At 43.0% G+C, this 17,189-nt stretch overlaps 1 protein-coding gene across 1 annotated transcript in view; it reads left to right on the top strand.

Moving 5' to 3' along the window:
* The first annotated feature begins 1,505 nt into the window (after window positions 1–1,505).
* KIF11 (kinesin family member 11) overlaps window positions 1,506–17,189 on the top strand; it is a 29,372-nt gene continuing 13,688 nt past the window's right edge. Inside the window, exons 1-7 of the mRNA XM_053388744.1 lie at window positions 1,506–1,876; window positions 10,664–10,796; window positions 13,468–13,565; window positions 13,642–13,720; window positions 14,402–14,587; window positions 14,680–14,804; window positions 16,233–16,323. Coding sequence (XP_053244719.1) covers window positions 1,806–1,876; window positions 10,664–10,796; window positions 13,468–13,565; window positions 13,642–13,720; window positions 14,402–14,587; window positions 14,680–14,804; window positions 16,233–16,323 — 783 coding nt within the window. The 5' untranslated portion in view covers window positions 1,506–1,805. The remainder of the gene's footprint in view (window positions 1,877–10,663; window positions 10,797–13,467; window positions 13,566–13,641; window positions 13,721–14,401; window positions 14,588–14,679; window positions 14,805–16,232; window positions 16,324–17,189) is intronic.

The following is a 17,189-nucleotide window of genomic DNA, read 5'->3' as shown; positions in this document are numbered from 1 at the left end:
CAGGCGCTGGGACTGAGCGATTGGAGCGCACCCCGCCGCGGGGATTCGAACCACCGACCTTTCGGTCGGCAAGTCCTAGGCACTGAGGCTTTAACCCACAGCACCACCCGCGTCCCTAGGTAAAATAGTACAAAATATTAATTAAAATAGTGACAAAAACAGCCTTTAAAATTTCATAATACAATTTTCAAAATTTAAATAAAAACAAGTTTTAAAAAATATATATGTATGATAAAATTACATGTCTGTGTAGTCTTTCATAAACAGAAAAGCTTACAGCAGGCATGGAAAACAATATAATTATGGTGCTTGCCTAGTAATTATATTATTGCCTACTATTGCCTAACTTGGCTCATAATTTTGTTATGCTTTTATTGGTCCTAGTGAACTGTCATTAGGTTGTTAAAAATTCTTTGTGTCACTCCCAAGGATACTTAAGAAATGCCTTTTTATGGGCCCCAAAGGTGGTCCTTTCACACCACAGAGGACAAATGGTTGCTTCCAGCAAATGAATCGCCCTAGGTGAGTCTCCTCCCTCTGCAATTTTCCTTTGCTCACAGCAAGGAGGCAGGGAATGGGAACAGTTCAGGTGACTGACTGGACACGTCATATGTAAATAACTACGCTCTCTCTCCCTTTTTCTCTCTACTTTCCACCATAAGGAATATTGCATAGCAACCGTGTAACACCGGACTCAGGTTTCACAGCTTCAGAGCTATGTGATAGGCAAGCCGAAAAGGGCAGTGGAAACTACAACTCCCAGCATGCCCTGTTGTCATTAAACTGACGGTGCTTTTACAAATCCCTAAGCATAGAGATAAACGATTAGAGCAACAGCTCTAGTAGTTTCACTATTTGGAAATTTCTATTTTACTCCGTGAGATGACTAAAACAGAAGAGTGTCTGTCTGCAGAAGTAATGCTGCGCAGCTTCCGCACAGGACCACCGAATAACCGAGCGTTTGCTTGGGATCAAGTGTTCACACGTGCCAGTCCTGGTGTTATACACGAATATTTCCAGTAGAGATGCGTCTCCCGATTCTTTTTTCTTCTGAAATGTGAGAAATGGTCTTCTTACCGCGGCTCAGGTCCAGAGGCTGGAATGCGCTTCCCATACATACATAAATTTTTTTTCCATACAACGTAAAGACCTGTGCACAAACTCCTGCCTTTGCTCTAAACACTTTGCCACCAAATCTCAGCCTGACATTTTATTTTGTTTTAAATCTTGCCACAGGCTTTTGCCGGGCGTGGGAGGAAGAGATATCTGTATTAGACTAATGACTAATGAGGTTCGCGTCAGAAGTAGCCCAGAAGTCCTTTCTACAAAACGGGAACGGACTGCTCTTACATTAGTGGTCTATGTTTCATTTTGATCCTTGCGTCGCCGGATCACGCAGTCAAAAACGTAAGTCCGCTTCCTGGGAGGAAATAATAAACGAAAAGAGGGAGAAAAAGTCCCGTGTTGCCCTGCGCGCCTCCTCCCTTCGCGCTGATTGGCCGAGGCGCGAAGGAGCGAGTCGTTCAAAGTAGGCGAGTGTGGAGGCGCTTTGGGCGCGCGTCCCGTTTCAGGCGGTTCTTCTTGACATTCGCCGGTCCGAAGCGCTTCTTTTTCCTCCGGGAGCCGGCGGCTCTTTTTCTCCTCTCCGTCTCTCGCGGGCGTTTCGGCCAGCCGGTGGAGCTCGCAAGTGCGAGGACCCCCCTCCCGCAGCCGTTAAAGACGAAACGGGACTCGAGCGGCCGCCTCCCTTCCCTTCCCTTCCTCCGCTCCGCCCGTGTCGGAGTCTTGCCTGCGGCGGCCCGAACATGAGTTCAGCGGGTGGTGGGGGCAAGAAGGACGAGAAGGGCAAAAACATCCAAGTGGTGGTCAGATGCAGGTGAGCGGGGGGTGGGGTGGAGGGTCCTGCAAAATAAAAACCAAAATAAATACAGTATGGGGGATTTGCTGCGGAAGCCAAGTTAGGCGCCTTTCTCGATCTTGTGCATGTAAGCCTCGCTGACTTCTCACTAGGCTCGATCCCCCCGCGATGATGTTGTTGTGGATGCTTCGGGTACCGAAGAGATCCTTTTTCTAGGCGTTGTCGCCGATGGTGAAATTCAAAGAAGTTGGGTGCTAAACGCTGCGGTCCTGGGCGCACTGGCTTGGCAGCGCAGTGGGACTTCTGTTTTTTTTTTTATAATATTTTTTATTACGTTTCTTTCCAACTTTTATACATTGCAAGCAAATAAGGAATTTACAAGAAACCATTTTTTTTTTTTTTAACAAAAATCCCAATTTGGACTTCCCCACCCCTTCCGATTCTGCGTTCTTTATATTAACAATGTCAGCAATTTGTTACCTTATGTCATACCTTATTGTAACTTTTACATGTTATGTATCTAAATTCAATATATTGTGTCACAGTTTTTATACCTTTAAAATAAACGTAACATGTTCAGTTCATATTATCTCCTTTTCTCTTTTATCACTTAGTTTACTATTTACTTAATCATAATTGCTAAAGCGTATCATTTCGAAATCATGCACAATCTTAAGATTCATACAGTTTATAATACTTTTGCAAGTAGTCTTTAAACTTTTTCCAGTCCGCCTCAGTTGTTTCTACATCCAAATCTCGGATTCTGCCGGTCAGTTCAGCTATCTCCATGTAGTCCATCAACTGCGTCTGCCATTCCTCCAGCGTGGGTAAATCTTGTGTCTTCCAGTTCTTTGCGATAAGTATTCTTGCTGCTGTACTAGCATACATAAACAAAGTTCTGTCCTTCTTTGACACTTTCTGGTCTACCATGCCCAACAGGAAGGCCTCTGGTTTCTTGGGAAAGGTATACCTAAATATCTTTTTCAACTCATTATAAATCATTTCCCAGAAAGCCTTAACCCTTGGGCATGTCCACCAGAGGTGAAAGAAAGTCCCCTCTGCTTCCTTACACTTCCAACATTTATTGTCAGACAGGTGGTGTATCTTAGCTAACTTGACTGGGGTCATGTACCACCGGTATATCATTTTCATAATGTTTTCCTTCAAGGCCGTACTTGCCGTGAATTTCATTCCGGTGTTCCATAACCTTTCCCAGTCTTCAAACATAATGTTGTGTCCAACATCCTGTGCCCATTTAATCATAGCAGATTTAACTGTCTCATCCTGTAAGTTCCACATAAGCAGCAAGTTATACATTCTAGATAACAGCTTTGTCTTTGGTTCTAACAATTCTGTCTCTAGTTTCGACTTTTCCACCTGGAAACCAACTTTTTTATCCATTTTGAAAACCTCTTGAATTTGAGCATAATGTAACCAATCTCGCACCTTATTTTTTAGTTTGTCCTGGCTCTGCAACTTCCAATTGTCTCCAATTTTTTCAGTCAGTTCCCAATATTTCGGCCAATAGGCCTCCATATTGGGTCTTTTTCGGGCCTTGGCCTCCACTGGTGATAGCCACCTCGGAGTTTTACTCTCTAGTAAGTCTTTATATTTCATCCAGACTGCAAAAATTGCTTTTCTGACAATGTGACTTTTAAACAATTTATGTACTTTAACCTTGTCGTACCATAGGTATGCGTGCCATCCAAAAGCATTATTAAAACCTTCCAGATCTAGGACATCAGTGTTTTCCAACAAGAACCAATCTTTCAGCCAGCAGAAGGCTGCAGCTTCATAATACAACCTCAGGTCCGGCAGGGCAAACCCCCCTCTTTCTTTTGAATCTGTTAATATTTTAAACTTTATTCGGGGCTTTTTGCCCTGCCAGATAAATCTAGATATATCCTTCTGCCATTTTCCAAAGCAGTCCACTCTGTCCACGATCTGTAAGGTTTGAAACAAAAATAACATTTTCGGCAACACATTCATTTTTATCGCTGCGATTCTTCCCAACAAGGAAAGTTTCAATCTTGACCAAATTTCTAAATCCTTTTTAACTTCCAACCAACATTTCTCATAATTATCCTTAAATAAATTCAAATTCTTGGAGGACAAATAAATCCCAAGGTATTTCACTTTTTTAACCACATTCAGTTCTGTTTCTCTCTGAAACCCCTCTGTTTCTGTGTTTGTTAAATTTTTGGTCAGAACCTTAGTTTTTTGTTTATTCAACCTAAATCCCGCCACCCGACCAAATTCCGATATAAGTTCGAGAACTCTTTTTGTACTGGATTCTGGCTCCTGCAGTGTCAAAACTAGGTCATCTGCAAAAGCTTTCAGTTTATATTGTTTCACTCCGACCTCTATCCCTTGTACCAACCGGTCCTCTCTGATCATATTCAATAGCACCTCCAGGACTGAAATAAATAACAGAGGGGATAGAGGGCACCCTTGTCGTGTCCCTTTTTCAATTTTAAATTCCTCCGTCACCACATTGTTCACTATTAGTTTAGCTTTTTGTTCTGAATAGATTGCATGTAATCCATTCTCAAACCCCCGTCCCACTCCCATCCCTTCCAAGTTCTTCTTCATAAACATCCAAGATATGTTGTCAAATGCTTTCTCCGCATCAATAAAAATTAACACCGCCCTTGTGTTCCTATTAGTCTGCAAAAGTTCTAAAATGTCAATGATGTTTCTAGTGTTCTCATATAAATGTCTACCAGGGAGAAAGCCTGCTTGGTCTTTATGAATTACTTCATTTAAAACTTTTTTAAGTCTATTTGCCAAAATGTCTGCAAATATTTTGTAATCCACATTTAGGAGTGAGATGGGACGGTAGTTTTTAAGCTGAGTCTTTTCAGATTCTGACTTAGGTATCAATGTGATGAAGGCTTCTTTCCACGTTTCTGGTGCCCTCTTCCCATCCATGATCTGGTTACATACCTCCAACAAAGGTTGTATCAAATAGTCCTTCAGAACCTTATAATATTTGGAGGTAAGTCCATCCGGGCCTGGAGATTTGCCTAGTTGCATATTCTGAATGGCACCTTCAATTTCCTGTGAGGTTATTGTAGAGTTCAAGATTGATCTTTTATCTTGAGTTATTTTTGATAGTCCATTTGTCTTTAAAAATTGATCTATCTCTGATTCTTTCTGGGGCCCCTGTGCATACAGTTCTTTGAAGTATCTGTGGAAGCACTTCCTAATTTCTTCTGGTTTCTGTACCATCCTTCCATCAATCTCTAGGTTTGTTATCGTATTTAGCTTTTGTCTTTTTTTCAGCTGCCAAGCTAATAGCTTTCCACATTTATTTGCTGATTCAAAGGATCTTTGCTTCATCTGTTTTATTTTCCATTCAATCTCCTGATTGATCAATTTTGAATATTCTGCTTGGTGGAATTTAATTTCTCTCAGCACCTCCTTGGACTTTGGTTTGGTTCTCAGTTTTTTCTCTCCTTGGTATATTTTCTCCAATATTTTGTCCTTCTTTCCATTCCAGAGTTTTTTCTTGATTGTATTCTGTTGTATCAGAAACCCTCTCATAACAGCTTTGCTTGCGTCCCAGATCGTTCTTTTTTCAACTGTAGTATTCAGATTTATCTCAAAATAGTCCTTTAATGTTTTTTGGGCCTTTTTCACAATCTCTTGATCTCTTAGTAGTGTGTCATTCATTCTCCATCTGAAGGAACCAGGTTGAGTTAATCTAAGTTCTATTTTCAAGGCATTATGGTCGGAGCATGTTTTTGGGCAGATTTCCACCCTTTTAATCTTGGGTGCCAGCCCCCTGGAGGTCCAGATTTGGTCGATCCTTGACCAAGACAGGTGGGCCTCAGAGAAAAAAGTTCCTTCTTTACCTAAGGGATTCTTTGTCCTCCATATGTCGATCAAATCCAGATTGTCAGTCAATTCGAAAAAAGTTTTGGGCAGTCTGCCGTCTAATGTTAAGTTTTGGTTGTAAGACTTATCCATGTGTGTAGACACCACTCCATTCATATCTCCCATCATTATGATGTTAGCATAATCCAGATAATCCAGCAACGTCTCATGCAGCTTCTTGAAAAATTCCGATTTCCCGTCATTTGGAGCATAGATTCCTAAAATCAATATTTTTACTCCTTGGGTTTGAATTTCAATTGCCAAAATTCTTCCTTGTTCATCCTTAAATAGAAATTTAGGTGTCAGGCTCTCCTTGGCATAAATCACCACTCCTCTTTTCTTTACTTTGTCAGACGAAATAAATTCTTGGCCTAATCTTTTGTTAACCAAAACCTTCCTGTGGAGCCTAGTCACATGGGTTTCTTGTAGGCAAATAATGTCCAATTGTTCTTTCTTCAATATGTGAAATAACCTCCTTCTTTTCTCCGGGGAATTTCCGCCATTTATATTCCAACTGAGTAGCCGCAGAGACATCCTGAACTATTCTGCTACACCTAGAGCGGTGTGTCTTCTTTCTCCTCTGGTTCCGAAGGTGCAGGTATTGCTCCACCTGGGTTGGGTATAGGCCAATTAGCTGCTGCTTCTTTTTGGAGATCTTCTCCGTGATCGTGCTGGAACTTTTGTAGGTCCTCTGGTGATCTTATTTTAACCTTCTTCTGTTTGTAAGTAAATGATAGCCCTTGTGGGAACTCCCACCTGTAAGGAATTGTGTTGAGTCTCAACAACTTAGCCAATTCTGAATAGGTGGCTCTCAAGTCCAGTAACTGTTTAGGAATGTCTCGGTAAATTTCCACCCTTTTCTCTTGTATCACAATTGAGTTTTTGAAGTGTAGGCCTAATATTTTATCTCTCTCCTCCCTTGATCTCAAAGCTATTAGGCAGTCTCTGGATCTATCTTTTCTTACTAATCTTCCCAACCGAAAAGCCGATACAATTTTGAAGTCACTTTCTTCTTTTAAGTCCCAGAACTTTGTAAACTCTGTTGTCAAAAGTCCTATTAGGTCTTCTTGTTCAATTTCCGGGACTCCCCTTAGTCTGAGGTTGGTCTCGCGATTTTTCAATTCCACCAACGAAAGATAGGTTTGTTGGTCCCCTATCTGTTTATGGAGAGGCTTGACTTCTGCTTTAACTTCCTCGACTTCTTTTTTAGCTGATGTTGCAATTTGAACGGCTTCCCCTGCCAGTTTACGATTCTCTTCTGTTGCTCCTTGCAATTTTTCAATTGCTTGGGTATGTTGGGAAACCTGATCTGTCAATTTCTGGATCGAGGATGTTGCTTGGTCAATTTTTGTTGATTGATTATCAATTTTTTGATTTATTGCTGACAATTGTTCCAAAACTTGTTTCAGTACTGCCTCAGCTCCTCCTGCTGCCATATCTTCCTCTTCAGATTTTTCAGGCTTTTCGGTTTCTACTTTTTGTGTCGCAAGCACAGCTGGAACTGATAGTCTACGTCCCTGAGTTAAAGTTGTTTGCAAAAGCTGTGCTTGCTTTTTTACTTTCTCTTTCTCCTTAGCTTCCTTAGCTTTGGCTGCTCTTGTCTTTCCCGTGCCACTCATCAGTCAATGTTCAAGGTCAAATGTTGTAATCCCATGGGAAAGGCAAGCCCAAAATTGAAAACAGTCTATTGAGAGAAGGTAAACAGAGAAACTTTTCCCAGGCCTCTATATTCCCAATGTCCTCTAGGGGGAGTGCCACCAAAATTTTAGTAAGAAGAAGGTAACTTTTCCACGATTAAAGTCTCTTTGTTCCAACTTTAAAAACAATTTTAAAAGCAAATTAGTTCCAGCACGCTAAGAAGAAAGTCCTGCAGAGCACTTTTAAACATGTAACAAAGTTCCAGCAAGGTGCCTACAGTTATATCCACTTCAGCTAGCAGAGCTCAAAATTACACTCTCCAGTTACAAAAGTATCAGGAAGCTTGCAACAGTTCCGCAGTTTAAACAACTTTACCCGGCCACCCGGGAATTTGGGGTTAGAGTCTTCCCTTGCCCCTTGGGGGACCGCTCCAGGTCAAATTTATGCTGTATTTATTCTTTAAAAGAAAAATTCAGATGTGCACGAAAGTCCCAATTTAAAGCTTTAAAGCTTCCCTGTTCACAGCGCTTTCCGCTCTTTAGTCCGTCTGCTTTGATCTTGAAAGCAGTGCCGGAAGACGGACTTCCTCTTTCTCGTCTCCCGTTTTTAGCCGAATTTTCCGAATTAATTTGTAGGATCTTAGGTCCTTACTCACGGGTTTGATGTTTCAGCCCGATGCTTCTTGGAAGAAAGGTCAGCGCTCATCCGTGACAGCCGCGCGGCTTCGCCTCCGCAGAAAGAGCGATGAACCCACAGCACCGCTCCCCCTCCTTCACTCCGGAGCCCCTTACGGGGTTCCTTTTGTGATTTCGGGGTCGCTCCAGGTGCCCGCCGGGTCCCACGGCCACGGACTCACTCTGCCCGTGGTTTGTCTTGATGGGTTGCCGCTGCGCCGTCGCGAACAACCCTTTTCTGCGGTGCCCCTCTTCAGAGCTCGAAGAGGTCCGCCATCACGGTTTCGCGCCGCCTCCGGAAGTCTCGCGCAGTGGGACTTCTGAATATGCATACAGGGTTCTGCTGTTGTCGAAGAAACCTCCCCCCCCCCAGTGTTTTGTAGGTTTGGGCAGAAGGTTGGTGGTGGTCCTCGGGTTGGTAGCTGGTCATCTTCCCCGTTGTTGGTCCAGGTCCATCTTCTGTTGATTGCTGGCATTTTTGCGGAGAATGTCCAGCAGTCGGCTTACTTACATATCTTTAAACAAGAGGGTGTATATTCAGGATCAGTTATACTTTAGCTTAGAAATTACTGGATACTTTGTGGGGAGAAAGCAAGATCCTTGATCTTGCAGACAGAACCTACACATTTGCGGTTTTTATGCATTAAGTTGCATTGGGATTTGTAGATCCTGTTTCTTCCTTGATGCATATTAATCATAATGTTGGAATAAGTTCCCAGCTCTTTTTGCTTTGTAAATTTCATATGTCACACCTAAGAAAGGCTGATGTGTGCCCAACACATACTCCTCCGGATGTTATTAGATTCCAGCTCCTATCAGACCCAGCTAGCATAGCAGCCAAGGGGTCTTCAGCCCCCCAGTAAAATATTTGATGGGCCAGCCCTCCTCCCATAAACATTGCCATTCAAATGCTGTATGCACCGTGACATGTGATTGCTTATGCCGGGTGCAGCTTACCTGTTCCCTCCCCCAATATTTTATTAAGGGTCAGTGGACAAGAATAATGGGAGCTGAAACTAAACAGCCTGCTGTAGACAGTGGTGATGATTGTCTTGCATTAACTGCTTAAAAAAGCAAAAAAAGCATTATGCCTCTTTTGTTATGCCATCTTTTATTCCCTCTTGCATTTTCCCAAGAGGTTTAAGTAGTGCATATCAATAGAAAAGCTATCACTTCATTAAGAACAACTAGAAAGAGATGTAGATGAGTCATTTTTTTTTCTTGCTTGGCATAGAAAATAAGATTCTTTTTTTAAGGTGGAGACAATCTTCAGCAATTCAGTTTCCACTATCTGATTGCTTGTGACAATTTAATTCCAAGTACAGTGGTACCTCAGCTTACATACGCTTCAGGTTACATATGCTTCAGGTTACAGACTCCGCTAGCCCAGAAATAGTGCTTCAGGTTAAGAACTTTGCTTCAGGATGAGAATAGAAATTGTGCTCTAGCGGCGCAGCGGCAGCAGGTGGCCCCATTAGCTAAAGTGGTGCTTCAGGTTAAGAACAGTTTCAGGTTAAGAACGGACCTCTGGAATGAATTAAGTACTTAACTCGAGGTACCACTGTATAGCATAAATATGCTTACCTATAACATTTAAATCAAATTGTATGCTCAATATTTTCTTAGTCATATGTTTCAGTCATAATACTTCAGTTGGGGGGGGCAGGATGAGATACTGATTCATCACCTAAATGCATAGCATGCTTTTTAGTTATCCTCTCTAAATATAGCCGCAGTAAACATGCTGTATTGAATCTCAATGGATTTAGGGCATTGGAAAACTTTCCACAATTTCAGATTTTCCAAGAATCCCACATCACTGTAGGTGATTAAGTCCAACATTCCCCCATTTTTATTGTGTACAATTGACATTTTTTAAACTTGTCAAAGCTAGTTCAGGAAAACCAAATTTCAGCATAAAACCTGCATATATTGCGTTCATAATTCAGTGTTCAAGGTGTTAGTGCTGAAGGCTGTTCCCTACCAGGCCCTTTCTACCTGGCCTAGGTGGAAACGGCCCAGGCTCACCCTGTCCTATTTCAGGGACTCCTGGGAGACTGGAGGGTCACTGCCCTGTTGTGAGTGCTGAAGAGCCCAGGCTTACTGGAACAAATTCTGGGGTTGGGGCAAATGTAAAAAATGCTTTCAAATGTTTTAAATAGTTTTTAACTTGTAGTGTTTTAAATTTTGGTTTTATGGTCTACTTTTTGCTCTGTTGGGGGGTGGGATTAATGTTTTGTTGGGCCTGGGGATTAGTTTAATTTTTAGTATAACTGAATTGTTTTTTGTTTTTGTTTTTAATTAGTTTCTATTTTATATAATTTATATTCTGTTCTTAAGGGGGGAGGGTCAGGGTCACATAACACCGGTCCTGAAAGACCTACATTGGCTCCCAGTACATTTCTGAGCACAATTCAGAGTGTTGGTTCTGACCTTTAAAGCCCTAAATGGCCTCTGTCCCGTATACTTGAAGGATCATCTCCACCCCCATTCAGCCCGGATATTGATCTGAAAGTAGCATATCCACTGTTTACAATCTTGTCAGCCTTGTGCTTGCTTGGAGCTAGACTAGTGCATATGCAATTTGAGATCAACTCTTTTACCTTTTTTTAAGGCCCTTCAATGCAGCTGAGCGCAAATCTAACTCCTATTCTGTGGTGGAGTGTGAAAATGGAAGGAAAGAAATTTCAGTTCGCACTGGAGGGGTGTTGGATAAAACAACAAAGAAAACGTACACATTTGATATGGTAAGTATCACTATTTTGTTGGCTTCCTAGCATGTTTTAGCTACCGTATTTTTCGTCCTATAGGGCGCACCGGCCCATAGGACGCACCTCGTTTTTTGGGGGGGAAATGAATAAAAAAAAATTCTCCCCCCCCCCCAGCCACCGCTGCCGCCCCAAGCCTTGCGAACACTCGCCCGAAGCACGGGGAGCCCTCCGGAGGGCTCCCCGTGCTTTGGGCGACAGGCTGCCGCCCCAAGCCTCACGCGCTCGGCGGGACCTCCCGCCGGGCGCGCAAGGCTTGCGGATACTCGCCCAAAGCACGGGGAGCCCTCCGGAGGGCTCCCCGTGCTTCGGGCAACAGGCTGCCGCCCCAAGCCTCGCGCGCCCGTCGGGACCTCCCGCCGGGCGCGCAAGGCTTGCAGATGCCCGAAGCATGGGGAGCTCTCCGGAGGGCTCCCCGTGCTTCGGGCGACAGGTTGCCGCCCCAAGTCTTGCGCGCCCAGCGGGACTTCCCGCCGGGCGCACAAGGCTTGCGAACACTCGCCCGAAGCCTCGCGCGCCTGTCGGGACCTCCCGCCGGGCACGCAAGGCTTGCGGACACTCGCAGGGGCTGCAGGCTGCTACCCGCAAGCCTTGTGAGCCCGCGGGAACTCCCACCGGGCTTGCAAGGCTTGCGGATAGCTTCCTGAAGCCTGGAGAGCGAGAGGGGTCGGTGCGCACCGATGCCTCTCGCTCTCCAGGCTTCAGCGAAAGCCTGCATTCGCCCCATAGGATGCACACACATTTCCCCTTCATTTTTGGAGGGGAAAAAGTGCGTCCTATGGGGCGAAAAATATGGTATCTTATCAGTTCTGAGAATTTAGGGCAGGAATCATAGTCCAGAATAGAGCATATTCTTGGTATGCAGAAGAGTCCAGGTTTGATCCCTGACATTGAGATAAGGTACAACTGGTTGGACAGTCCTTTTCCTTAAGACCCTAAGGATTCATTTCCAATCTGAATACAGTGGTACCTCAGGTTACAGACTCCGATAACCCAGAAATAGTGCTTCAGGTTAAGAACTTTGCTTCAGGATGAGAACAGAAATCATGCTCCGGTGGCGCAGCGGCAGCAGGAGGTCCCATTAGCTAAAGTGGTGCTTCAGGTTAAGAACAGTTTCAGGTTAAGTACGGACCTCCGGAACAAATTAAGTACTTAACCTGAGGTACCACTGTAGATATTAGACAAGATAATACTAGGACCAGATGGACATATCTGATTTGAACATAATGTAACAATTTGATTTAGTGTTGCCTACCTTGGCCCTTGTATGTTTCCCATCTGTTCTAGTACGGCTGTGAAAAGGAGATCAGAAGCTTTTGTTCTATTTTTAAACTATGAAACTGAAGTTAGTCTTAACGGTGGTATAGGGAACCAAGCCAGAACCATAAACTTTAGTTTGAAGTTGGCTACTTTCTCTAAACTATAGTTAAGACTCCTGACTTATTTGGGTTTAGACATGATCATAAACCACACTTAGTGAAAAATGGAGGCAACAGTTTTCAGCACAGTTGCACCAGAGGAAGAAAATGTGAGAAGCATATGAAGCTGATGCTCATTCACAGAACACTGAGCCCTAAGTGAGCATCATGTCTGAATGAGCATACTTCTTGAGCTAATATGCGGCACTTTCTGTTGTGGAATAATATAAATTGAACTAGCTTTACAAATAATTTGCAAATACTATATGGATAGGAAGTGGTTTGTTTTTTAAAGTCTTTTACACTGGGAAGAATTAAGAGGTAAGTGGGAGTGGCAAGTTTCTTGTCATATAACAGGTAACCTACCTGATCAGCCTTATTTAAGTTGCCAATAGAACATGAAATGTCCATAGAAAATGGGTATTTATTTCAGATACATGGGGGAGAGGATGGCTTCCTAGCACAACCTTGTAAGCAAGCCCAAAAAGTGCTTAGCCTACCTGGACTGCAGGAAGAGGGATGACTCACTCCATCTCCCCTCTACCAGCATACTTACTGAATGTGGAACAGAAGTATTTCCCCCTACTCCCTTCCCCCATGCCTACCATAGAAAGCAAGAGGACAGATGAGTGATCTGTTTCCCCTTCACCATCTTGCTCACATGTCTGCATGGAATTACTGGTAGACAGTGCCTACATATTAAACGTTAAGGACAAAACCTCAGCTTTATTTTACAAAAGTCCTAGATTCTCCAAAACACCCATTTCCTTGAAAACCTTTGATTCGGCCGACATCTTTCCTAAACAATGGGTGCTTACCATCAAACTCATTTAAAACAATCTTTAATAAGGAAAAGTTCCTTTTATTACTTTTCTTTCGCATCTTTCCTTCAGGTAACTCAATGTTGTGACTGGCCCAATGTCACCCAGTGGGTTTTATGGCTGAGGGGATTTTAATCCTGGTCTCCCAGGTGCTAGTTCAACACTAACTACTACACCACCACACTGACTGTGCTACACCACAAAAATTTCCCTTGACTGGAAAACAATGGGAACTTCTACTACTCTTTTTGGGGGGAAGCAGGTGCAAATGGCATGAGATGACTGGCTGGGAGATGAGAATCTGTAGCTAAATCAGAATTCTGACACTGGTGAAATTATGTGGCAAGTTGGAGAGTTCCTGTTTCATAACTGAAAAACATGTAGCAATGATGCCTTGTATGAACTCTGCAGGTTTTTGGAGCTCAGGCTAAACAAATTGATGTGTACCGGAGTGTTGTGTGCCCGATTTTGAATGAAGTTCTTTTGGGTTACAACTGTACAGTGTTTGCGTGAGTATCATATTTATTTTTCTTCTAACTCCATCTGTATGTTCTTGAAGTTAACATTCCAAATTCCTTTGTACAGCTATGGTCAAACAGGAACAGGAAAGACCTTCACTATGGAAGGGGAGAGATCACCTAATGAAGAATACACATGGGAAGAGGTAAAATATGAGGAATTAACAAAACAGCAGAATCCTATGCATGTTTATTTGGAAGGAAGTCTTCCTGGAAAATACACACACACCCCTCTCCGAGTGGTGCAAGATTCTAGGCACTTATGTTTCCGTTTGGAATGAGGCATAGTGGAGACTGGTGATACATGCTTTATTTACACATACAGGAACCTGAGGGGGTTCCTAGCATTACCACCAAAATAAAGTCTTTCTTCTCTCATAGCCACAGTTTTGGATTCCAACAAAAATCAAACATTGCTCTGACTCTCTTGCTTTAGGTCTAGGTCATATCACTGCAATTCAACTCTAAACTCAGGCTTTTTGTCTTTCTAATTAACCAGGGAAGGAGGCACACACATTTGCTCTCTGACACAGCCACTCCCTTTGTTCCCTTAACAGCTCATACTTAGCAGGCCAGGCTATTCCAGCAATTAAACTGTAATGGATCCGGGAATTGGATGTGGGGCTCAGGAATATAGCCTAACCACCTCAAACTCATAACATTATTTGCACTATCTCTAGCATACAACCATATATAATGGATTGTATTGGACACACTTGCATTTTAAAGGTGTATGCTCATGCTAGCATTCTTGTGTTAGATTCCTAAACTCCAAAAAGAATACCGGTTAATGCTAGTATGCTATGTTTCCTTACTTTTAATTATAGGATCCATTAGCTGGTATTATTCCCCGTACACTGCATCAAATATTTGAAAAGCTTGCTGAAAGTGGCACAGAATTTTCTGTGAAAGTATCTCTGTTGGAAATCTACAACGAGGAGCTCTTTGATCTATTGAATCCCTCTCCAGATGTTGGGGAAAAGCTGCAAATGTTTGATGACCCACGTAACAAGGTAAAAAAACAAAAAAAAAAACCCTGGTTTGGCTTCCCCTGAAGGCTGTGGGATTTTAAATTACTTGCTAACCTAGCATTTTGTTGTGACAGAGAGGTGTCATAATCAAGGGTTTGGAAGAGATAACGGTACATAACAAGGATGAAGTTTATCAGATTTTAGAAAGGGGAGCAGCAAAAAGAACCACTGCAGCTACTTTAATGAATCAGTATTCCAGGTAAGAAACATGTCTTTCTCTCTCCATGAGAAGCATCTTATTCATTCGTGGTATTGGTAAAGAAAAAAAGAAAAACACCTAGCTAGCTCAGTTGGTTAGAGCATGGTTCTGATAATGCCAGGTTTGATCTTGTAATGGGACAGCTGCATATTCCTGCATTGCAGGACTAGGTGATCCTCAGGTCCCTTCCAACTCTACAATTCTACGATTCTAATATGTAAGAATAGTTGCCTGAGAAAAGCCCCCCCCCCCCGATGTTTTGGATTATGAGGTCCTTGTCTGCTGCAGGCTTCATTAAACTATAAGGTTTACCATAAGCACCCAGGGCAGGTTACAACAATATAACATACAATTGTTTATTTTATTCCTCCCCCCCCCCCCCCCCCGTAAGTTTATGTACTCCCTTGCCATCCAAGGAAAAGATATTTGATTTTGAATTCTGTGGAATGCAAATTATAACACAATAAAATTCCACATAAGAAATAAAAGAAGCAATAAAAATACAGTTAAAAATCATAGGGCATTTAGCACAGTGCATTGCAGTTGCTACAGCAGGCGGAACAATCAAGTACTCCACTACTTAGTGTTACATCTGTCTTATTTGGTTGAGTTTTTGTAGAAAATATTATAAGAAGTTGCGTTATGTAGAATCAGACCACTGGTCCATCTAGCTCAGTGCAAGGAAGCAGTTTTGTGGGGTTTTTAGATAGGCTGTACCGAGGATTGAACCTGGGAGCGTTTGCATTAAGAATGTACTATACTATTGAGCTTACAGTCCTTCATTTTCATGGCAGTTTGCTTGTCCTGTTTCTTTGTGTTTTCTCACAAGGAAGCATAAGAACGCTTTCTGAACTCTCTTCTTTGAAAATTGCATTTGAATGAGGCCACAACACAAGCTCATGTCACCCTCACAAATCCAGTGTGGATCAGTGGGAGTCAGCTACTAGCCAAGCTCAAGCTGCCTTTCGATGCAGTTTTTCCCATGACCCATAAGCCTTCTCCCTTTCCAGGTTCTATGCCCCCATAAGGGTCCCATCTAACAGTTTGAATCAGGCCTTGAACTTTCTGCCCACTTATATGGAAGAATGCATTGGAGGCAGGAAGCCAGCAGGTGGCGCCAGAGCCACCAACACAGAATACTTCCTGCAGTCCTACTTGCAATAAGAAACAAAAGGCTTTATTAATGAAGCTTTGTGAAAGAGAATGTGCTGTACTGTAGCTGGGAGATTTGCAGAGCTTGGAAAATGCAGTGGTAGAACAGTTCTGTCCTGCTGTTTGTGGCAGCACAAATTCTAAATTGAAAATCTGTAAAATGAGCCAATTTAGCTTCTACTTTGAGTTGACTTGATGTAAGTGAATGCTGAGCCTGTGTGTTTGTTTTAAATGTCTACTGGAATATTGATCTGAAATGCTTCACTCCATTTGCAGTCGCTCCCATTCGGTGTTCTCTGTCACGCTACACATGAAAGAAACGACAACAGATGGTGAAGAGCTTGTTAAAATTGGGAAGCTAAACTTGGTAGGTGCCCATCCTTGGGATTAACCCAAGAATAGATTATATATAGGAGCAACAAAAAATGAGGGGTGGGGAAACAGTGCTGCTTTGAAAACTGTGAAAACTCTTACTGAATGTTTTAAAAAATGATCTGCTTAAAATAAATGTCTTAAGAGACCATAGGTGCTAGGGCAATGCACTAGACTTGCCCAAGGCCTGAATCCAGAGCCAAATGGAGCATATTAAGAGGGCCTCCGATAAGTTGGGCACAAAAACCACTGATGGCTGCGAGTTTGGTTGGATGGGCCCCGAATGATCTGTGGGTGTCAAGGAATGGGCAGGACATCAGGCAGAAAGGAGAGGCAAGCAAGGTGGAAAAACCATGGTGAAGGAGCCAGGACTTCTCTGGTCAGTGGCTGCATCTTCATGGGAGAAGGTAGACTGAATGCTGCAGCTCTCCTTCTGCCTGACACCCCTCAGGATCCATGCCACACAGCTGTTGAGCAGCGGCATCAATCTTGTGGCATGTGGATGCCACACAGAACTGGATGGGCCAGCTAGTAAGCAGAAGGTGTTCTCTTGTGTGTTGCCATTGCATCCCCTGGCTCTAGTTTGAAACCTATTTTAAATTTGGGTTAAAATTGGGTCTTAAAACCATTAGTCCTGCCCCTGGAATTGTTTTGGGGCAGATCCAGGGTGGGTGACCCCCAGGGCAGCAGAAGGCAGATCAGGGATCTGCATACACTCCTAGCAGATAGGCATGTAGCACAGGAGAGTTTGGCTCATTGCAAAAAGTAGGTCACACTTTACCTACTTGTGTTGGCTTATTAGACAATTTGAAAGTAAGGTCTCACCTATGACTGTCACAGCTTATTAACCTAGCCACGGTA

The sequence above is a fragment of the Podarcis raffonei genome, chromosome 5 (genome assembly GCF_027172205.1).
Source record: "Podarcis raffonei isolate rPodRaf1 chromosome 5, rPodRaf1.pri, whole genome shotgun sequence".
NCBI classification, from domain to species: domain Eukaryota; kingdom Metazoa; phylum Chordata; class Lepidosauria; order Squamata; family Lacertidae; genus Podarcis; species Podarcis raffonei.
The sequence above is the reverse complement of the archived record's forward strand: the minus strand, read 5'-3'. Positions and strand labels throughout refer to the sequence as shown.